The sequence below is a fragment of the Mus caroli genome, unplaced genomic scaffold (genome assembly GCF_978045245.1).
Source record: "Mus caroli unplaced genomic scaffold, Mus_caroli_1 scaffold_2, whole genome shotgun sequence".
Classification (NCBI taxonomy): domain Eukaryota; kingdom Metazoa; phylum Chordata; class Mammalia; order Rodentia; family Muridae; genus Mus; species Mus caroli.
The window spans coordinates 94600113-94609369 of NW_028227257.1; the positions used below are offsets into that span (position 1 = coordinate 94600113).

Sequence of the window (9257 nt, forward strand, 5' to 3'; positions counted from 1 at the left end):
CACCAACCAGAGAGTACACACGGAGGGACTCATGGCTCCAGCTGTATAAGTAGCAGAGGATGGCCTTGTCAAACATCAGTGGGAAGAGGGGCTCTTGGTCTTGTGAAGGTTTGATGCCCCAGTGTAAGGGAGTGCCAGGACATGAAAGCAGGAGTGGATGGATTGGTGCGCAGGGGGAGAAGGGATGGGACAGGGGGATTTTGGAGGGGAAATAGGTGGAGGGGATAACGTTTGAAATGTAAATAAAGGAAATACCTAATAATAAAAAAGAAAGAAAGTAAATATATCTCCAGGCTAATAGGCAAGGAAAAAATTTAGTTTTCTCCAAAGGCACCTCACTGGTAATACAAACCACACTTACCGAAGGACCCATGTTTTGTGAAAATAATTTTAATATTATTAAAATATAAACATGACCCAGCAGTAAATAGCCGCCGTAAAATAAATGCTGGGATGTTTTTGGAGATATTTTTGTCTCATAATGCTTTGTTGGAGCATTTTTCACTTTACTTGTCTTTTACTTATCTATTATTATTTCTGATTCTGTGTTTTTATGGTGTGTGTCTGTCTACTATGAGTTTCCTGTAGGTTTTCTTTGCTTTTGTTTTTCTTTTGGTCTGTTTGTTTTGCTTAATTCTGATTTTATTTAATTTTCTGAAATTATCTACTTAAACTTTGGTTTTATTTTAATTTTTTAATTATTCTCCCATATTTTCAGCCTGTTTATTTTCTAAAGAAGGAGATAAATAAGGTATGGAATCAGATGAGCACAGAGGTGGAGAGGATCTAGGAAGTGATGAGGGAGGGGAAGAATTTTTCAGAATACATGATATGAAAATAAAATTATTTTCACAAAACAAAAATATTTCCCAAACATTAAGACGTTACAAATGGTAAAAAATGAATGGCTGTGTCTTCCCATCTCTCACTCACTGAGCCTATGCGTTAGCTAACATCAACTTCTTTAATTACTAAAAATATTTTAAAATATTTATTTTAAAACCACATGTTTTCACTTTCTCTTTGGTGCTGTGGGAATATAAACATGATTGGGGGCATTTTTGACATCACAGTGCTAACTGACAGAAGAGTCTCATCTTTAATGTGATGGCATCAAGAGAGTTAAAATCCTTGTACTTTGTATCTTCAAACACCAAAAATCTCTAAGAGAAGTTTAAAGACACATTAAATATAATGTTTCATGCAATTTGAAAACCATTAAAAAATTTAAATGCATGAATGGAGCAATTTACTACAGCATTTGAAATGACTGTAAAAGGATACTGTCGTGTTTTACTCTTTGCTATCATGCTTGCAAATATAATGTACTACATAGGATAGTTTCTAACAAATGTTCAGCACTTAATAAGTATTTCTATAGTGAGTAAATGAGCCATTGGTGGTCTATCATATAACTATTTCCTCAGCTGTTGACTCCTAATCACACAATTGATAGTAAAAAATCTACAGGCTGTTAGATTCTCCAAGTATACAGCATTATCTCATAACTAGAAAGACAGAATAAAAGTAAAACTAAAAGCTCATTTTCAAAGTCTATAACCTACCAGGAACTTCTAATCAGTTGTCAACTAAAGCATGCTTTGGAAGCAATAAGGAAAAAAATATCAAAAGTTATCAAACTAAAGCCTCCAATTCTAAATAATCTATCAAGATCTGTCTTCCTCTACAAATTATGGCTTATGAAGATGTTTCCCATAGGGAATGCATTAAGAATAAGTTTTGTTAAGACACCTCTTACTCCATAGCATCCCTCCCCTGCTCTCTTCATAGGAGTACCTCAAATTCAGTGAAAATATGACTTTTTGGCACTTTAAAATTAGTACCAAGAAATGAAAACCTCATACCTTGGACGTCTGGGAAGCAAAGTTCAAAACAAGAACTAAATTCACAAAAATACCACAGATTCTGTCCTCTTAATTTCCCCTGAGTAAATAAGAATATCCATGGTATGGCCTCAGAAAAAATTTAAAGGTGTAGATTAGGAATATGCATCTTATCAAATACGATCTGACTGAAAAGAAAGGTGTGCATGTGTGTATATAGAACCAATCCATTTACAACCAAAATGGACTGTGCTTATTCTAATTGCAGCCAAAGTCACAGAGGAACCACCTTGCTTGGCTAAGCTTTACTATTTATGCTTACCTTTGGTTAGAAGAACAAATTCTTAGATGTAACACATTTTCTCTACTCTCTCATGCATGACCTATGTCCACTGAACTCAGTATACATATTTCCTTAACATCCCTTTGAGACTTTCCCAACTTAGCAGTAGAAGAATATGTGCCTATGTCTCCAAAGACTTAATTAGAGTCCATCTGGAATTTGAGGATACTGAATTAATTAGGATAAGATGAATTCAGCAACACATTTTAAAAGTTGATATATGGCTGCCTCAATTTCATCATTAAATATGTCTGAAAACAGACTTAAATTTTGGTAATTAAGCTTATCTTGGACTTATAACATAATCTATATTATTCTTTGTCCTATGCTCTTCTTAATCTTCAGGCTACAATATATTGTCTTGTCCATCAAGAAACCCTGATCTATTGGTGAAAAATAGAAAGTGTAGAAAAAGGAAAGGGGACACAGGAAGGGTAGGGAGAATAAAGTGAGAACAAAGGAAAACCTGAAAAAAAAAACTCGTCAGAAAATAGCGTGGGATCTTCTGGTGTTCTGTTGCAGCACTAAGGGCAACCCTGAAAATTGGATTTGGTCAGAGAGAATATAAATTCAATATCTCCATTAGGTGGCTCTCCTTAATTATTGGGGCCCCTACAGAAATGAGGGAGGAAAAACTCTAGGAGTCAGAGGGAATGGAGGACACCAGGAAAACATAGCCCATTAAATTAACTAAGAAGTCCTCACATGGACTCAGACTGAAACAGCAAGCCCCAGGCCTGCATGGGTTCTCACCAGGTCTTCTGCATATATGTTATGGCTATTATCTTGGTGTTTTATGGGAATCCTAACAGTGGAAACTGGTGTACATTGGGAAACTCTTTGAAATGTTTTTCCTTTTACTGATTGCCTTGTCCAGTCTCCATATGAGGGCTTTTGCCTTGTCTTCAGGAATCTTGTTTTGTCCCATTAAAAGAAAGACAGGGTAGGGAGTGGAGCAGAGAAAAAGACAAGAATAGATCTAGAGCCAGGCATGGTGGCACATGCCTTTAATCCCAGCACTTGGGAGGCAGAGGCAGGTGGATTTCTGAGTTCAAGGCCAGGCTGGTCTACAAAGTGAGTTCCAGGACAGCCAGGACTACAGAGAGAAACCCTGTATGGAAAAAACAAAACAAACAAACAAACAAACAAACAAACAAAAAAAAAAGAATAGAGCTAGAGAAAATAGACATAATTAAGGCACAACATATTCATGTATAGAGGTTTCAGACTGAAACCCACTAGCTTATGCTATCTATATTATTGAATAAGGATTACATAAGCAGCAACTTGTTGATAACTTGAAGTTAAATGCCTAACCATGACAGAAACTCAGGGAAAACCTTGAAACAGGAACTGTTGCAGAGACCATAACGAGTGCTGTTTACTGACTTGTCCCCTTTGACTTTCTCAACATACTTGATTATCCACCACCATCTGCTCACATTGGAGTGACAGGCCAGTTGGGTGAGGGCATTTTCTTATAGCAATCTCCTCTATTTTAATGACTAAGCTTATGTCATTTTGACATAAAACCAAATGTAACAACATCCAAAACTATAAGAAGATGAACTTTTCTTATTTAAGCCAGCCAGTTTGTTTGTATTCAGAAAACAATTTCATGTGGTGACCAACAGAAGGATTTTATTTTGGTGAAACTTCAATTTCATAGACAAAAGAATGTTAAATTAGGAAATTTATTTATCAAAGTGGAATGTTCTATAACTTTTAAATTAATTATATATTATACTCAAAAATGAAAGAAGAATTCTTAAAATATTTTTGTAAATAATTATTTTACCTAATAAAAATTTTTGTCATGACTCTTTGGGATATAGAGTTTTGAATTCTCACTGTCTATGATATAAATCTTTTATTTCTTCTACTTATATATGTCTCCTTTTCTCTCTCTTCTAGATTACTATTCTATACCTACTCTTGATTCGTTACTTGAACTTCACAGTAACTCTGAGTAAAAGTATTTATTAAGATTCATGTATTGCCAACAAAATCTTTTTATCTTTCAGTTGCAGCCAGTAAAGCAATAAAAACTAGAAAAGAAAATATACTGTCTTCTGTAGCACTTTTGTAAGGGATGTTCACTTTGTCCTGCTTCCAACTTAGCTGACGTCTAAGAGCCACAACTCCTCATGCATAGTAAATAACATGAAAAGGCTTTATTACTTACAAATAGTGAAAAAAAGCAATAGATTCCTTGCAAACCTGTCCTCAAAGACTTAGGATGTTCATGCCAGCTACGTCAAATTTTTTCTCACATATCTCCTTGTAGAGGAGGTAAGAGACTGTAAACGTGCCTGAGAATATATATCGAGATCCAAGAGGGTTCTAGAAAGAAACATAAGTAGCTGGGCTAGCACTTCCTTCTTCAGAGTTCCCCAGGTCCTATTCATTTTGTAATTTTTTTTCTTGAGTTACTACAAGTAGAGAAGTTGGGGTGATTAACTATGACAGGGCAAGGCTATCCTAAAAATGGAATTAAAGTCACATTATATATATTTTATTAATGGTCCTTCCTGTTAAGTGGGCCAAAAATCTTTAGAGATAAATGGTGCAGATGTGTGTTCATAATTCCTTACTTATACATTATGTTGAGTCTCTTAACCCTGTACTAATGATGATTCTGTAAATATGTAATGATAAATTCCCTGGATTTAAATATTACAGGTGCAGGTCACAACGAAAATGTAACATATGTACATCTTCCTCTTTACTTTCTCATAATTCCAATTATAAGATAGTGTATGTATAGAAAAAAACAGCCAAAAAGGAAAAAAAAATGTCTGAGCAGATGCTACTCAAATAATTTAAAGCACATACACATTGTGTATAGTAGAGAATTAAAAAAAATGATAACTAACACAAATTTTGAACTCATATTAGTTATCCTTCATACTTGTTAAAATAGAAAAAATTTAAAGAAAAAAGAAGTGCTAGGATTTTAAGTGGAAGAAACTCCTGTAAACTAGTGGTGCAAACATAAATTATAATAATCACAACAAATAGTGTGAAAATTACTTAAAAGGATTTTTACAATAAAACTACCATACAGTTTCAACAATCTCATTTTGTAAGGGATGTTCAGTGTAAATAAAATCCACTTAACAAAAGATATCTGGAATTTTGGGTTTATTTCACAATCACAAGAGTACAGGTATAGATAAACCCTGTATATACTAAGCAATTTATATAAGGTACAATACACACACACACACACACACACACACACACACACACACAAATACAGACACACTTTGAAAAATCAGTAAATCACTCCATTTTCAGCAACATAGAAAGCACTGGGGATAACTGCCATAGGAATTTGCCTGAGTGCCAAAAGGGCACATACTGCATGAACTCAAGTATTTATGGGGTTAAATACATAAAAAAAGACCAAATTACATTTGTAGTTTCTGGAACTTAGCAGGGCTGCAGAAGATAAAATAACAAATTAAGTTTCACAAGGGGAAATTTTAAAAATATATTTAACATAAAGCATGCTAAATAAATACAAGATTAAATTGTTTAAATGGGTTGGATGGATTATAGACTGTTTCACAAAAACTTAAATAGTATCTGATGTGATAAGTTTACTAACCAACTTCATAATAATATAATCACAATGTATATCAAAACATTGTGTTGCTTACTTTAAGCATATGCAATTATAGACATAAAATATATTTCAATAAATTTTAGTAAAAACACACAGGCTTTTCATATTCCCATGCTTCATTTATTTAACAACATATTAAAATATGATAATGCTAATTCAAAAAGAACTAATTTAATAAACATAGTATAATAATTATTTTTTATATTTTATTTTTATCTGGGAGTACAGGGTAAAAACAGCCATAGATCAACAAACAGGTTTTTCAAAACTATTTTACCCATATTTTGATTTTACAATTTTTTTTGTAATCTACGATTTTCCTCAGTGCATCATCAACATAATTAATTTGTTTAATCAATAGGATATAGGATTCTAAATTAAAACCACGACAGTATGGAATATAGATATTACTTTAGCCTTGTTCTGTTTCAAGGATTATGAAAAAGTAGGGATTAATGAAGAGAACTGAACCATAGCACACTATGACAGTAAAGAAGTGAGATCTATATGTGGAGAAAGCATTAGGTCAATCTATAGTATATTTGATTGGAAATTTAATCACTCTATTCTACAGGAATCAGTCTACATAATTTTACTTCAAGGAAAACACAATCTGTAGTTTTGTTATAGTAGAAAAATCTTTGGTAGAATATTTCTTTATTTGATTTCAGTCAAGAGTAATATATAAATGAATGTAAATATGCATATTTTGTTTTCAAATATTGCCTTGTGAAATGTTTGATTTTTAATATTGGATAATTTGAACTGTCATCCTCAAGCACAGATAATGCAAACTGTCATCCTCAAGTGTTTACATAGAATAACTAATACTATAATAATTCATAAGTATGATGGACAATGGGGAAAGCATTACTATACATACAATCTCTAAATCAAACTCATCTTTGCCCTTTTTTTGTAGAATATGGTTGTGATTATTTGAACAGTTTACTCAAAGCCTCTTTCACATCCTTATTCCTAAGACTATAGATTAGGGGATTCAACATAGGGAAAACCACTGTGTAAAAGGTTGAAACAATTTTGTCTCTATCTAAAGAGTAGCTGGACCGAGGCCTAGCATAGATGTAAAGAATGGAGCCATAGTACAATGTCACAGAGATGAGATGGGAGGAGCAGGTGGAGAAGGCCTTTAGGCGGCCCTGAGTGGAACGGATCCTCAAGATAGTGGCAATGATGAAGAGATAGGTGGCCAGGATGAACACAATGGGGATGATGACATTGGAAGTCAAGAGGAAGAATAAAACAGACTGAAAGCTCTTCTTTTTGCCACATGCGAGCTTCACCAGGGGTGGAATATCACAGAAAAAGTCATCAATTACATTATCATTGCAGAAAGTCAAGGCAAATGTGTCTTTGGTGATTATGAAAGAGTTAATTAAACCACCCAAATATGAGACTCCAACTAAAAATGCACATAGCTTTAAGGACATGGCTTGGGAATAAAGCAGTGGCTTTGAAATAGCCACATAGCGGTCATAAGCCATGGCAGCTAACAGATAACACTCAGTATACCCAAGTCCAGCAGAGAAGAAGAATTGAGCCACACAGCCAGAAAAGGAGATGCTTTTATCTTCAGAGATGCAGGTCACTAAGATCTTTGGTGTATACACTGTGGACAATCCAAGATCCAGAAAAGACAGATTTCCAATGAAGAAATACATGGGTGTATGGAGCCTAGAGTCATTGCAGATCAACACAATGAGGGTGCTGTTTCCTAACACAGTTAATGCATACACAGCAAGAAAAATAACAAACAGAACCAGCTGCATGACAGGGTCTGTTGTGAATCCTACCAGGATGAACTCAGTCACTGTATCATTATATTGTTCCATTCCACTAGGTAATCTCACCTAGGATTAGATAAAATTAGAATTTAGCTTGACCTGTTATGGTAAATAAATGGGAATTACATTCAATAAATAAAATTTCAAAATTGTAAGTAATCCAATAAAGGTATGTACTTGGATGTGAGATCTCAGAAAAGTTGAGAGAGTGTGAATAGTAATCAACATTTATTTTATGAAAATATAAGTATTTTTAACAAAACAAAAATAGAAAAAATATCATGGAGTCAATCATAATTTATTTTCACCCAATTAAATGACAAATATTTTGATTGAATAGACTTGGTTTATTTCCCAATTATAAAATTACTACCCAAATACTGAGGAATAGCTCTTTTCCTAAAGAGCTTGCCTTATGAGCATGAAAAGTTTAGGTTAAGGCCAAGAAATGACTTCAAAATATAAACCAGACACTGTAGTACACACTTTTGATGCCAGTATAAAAGAGGCCAAGGCTAAAGCATCCCTCTTGTTCACTGGCATTAGCATAGCCTATTTGATGGATTCCAGGCCAGTAAGAGACAGTCAAAAAAAACAACAACAACAAAAACAAAAAACAAAACAAAAAACAAAACAAAACTACAAGCTAAAGGAACAACACCAAAAGTTGCCCTCTAAGCTCCACACATACACACATGTACACATGAACCCCTTCCCATAATGCACCCTCACCCACATAAGCATTTTCAAAGGCAAACAAAAATATATTAAACTGAAAATAAGTGGTTGGAGATTGAGAAGAGGCAGAAGAAATGTGTATATGCGAAGCTAGTCTTGATATTTGAGATACCTCCTTTCAACATATCATTGTTGTGTTGATACTTAATGCATACTTGTTTCCTGCATTTCATTTGATGAATTCAATGTGACTGCATTTGGGAAAGGGATGAAATTCCAGAAGAAAAACCTGATGTCCTAGTCTATACAGTTAAGTGCTTTGATGAGAAACCACTCTTGCCTCTCCCTATCCCTCTCCATATCCCTCTTGTTTCCTATCTTTTCCTCCATCCCTTTGTCTCAGATGGGCATTTCTAGTTTGTGAAATGTAAATCATTTAAGGCAACCATAGATCCACCCTGATTTTTTACTTAGTGCAACCTGCAAATCTCTGAAAATGCAATTGCACATTGTTGAAGACATTACTACATGGTATCATGTTATGACAACCTAAGAACACCAAGGCTACATCATCTTCATTTTGCAAGTATAGGGACAGATATCAAATATATTAAGTGCAGATATCAACAAATAAATTGGATTTACACTTAAGATTGTTCACACAGAAAACCTAAACTTTTTTTATATTATGTAAATACAGAATGTCAAAGTCTCATTTGTATCCAGATGCCTATATCTCCATTATGGGATTTATAGAAACAAAAGGAAAATTAAAAGTACCTTCTTTGATTGTTAGGGGTCATAATCCCAGACCTGTCTTGCACATCTCACCTGTTCTTCAGCCCTCCTCTGGTCACAACAATGAACACATGTGAGCCATCTTGCAAAAACATTTACAATATGTTTTGAATTCTTATTGCATGCCAAGTGCTATACTTTGTACTTAAAAGTAAATT

At 34.0% G+C, this 9257-nt stretch overlaps 1 protein-coding gene across 1 annotated transcript; it reads right to left on the reverse strand.

Annotated features, from left to right (window-relative positions):
* Positions 1–6753: 6753 nt before the first annotated feature.
* LOC110290181 (olfactory receptor 9G19-like) lies at positions 6754–7671 on the reverse strand. Its single transcript, XM_021156675.1, has one exon. It carries the CDS (start codon positions 7669–7671, stop codon positions 6754–6756), a length of 918 nt encoding a protein of 305 aa, XP_021012334.1.
* Between the last annotated feature and the right edge of the window lie 1586 nt (positions 7672–9257).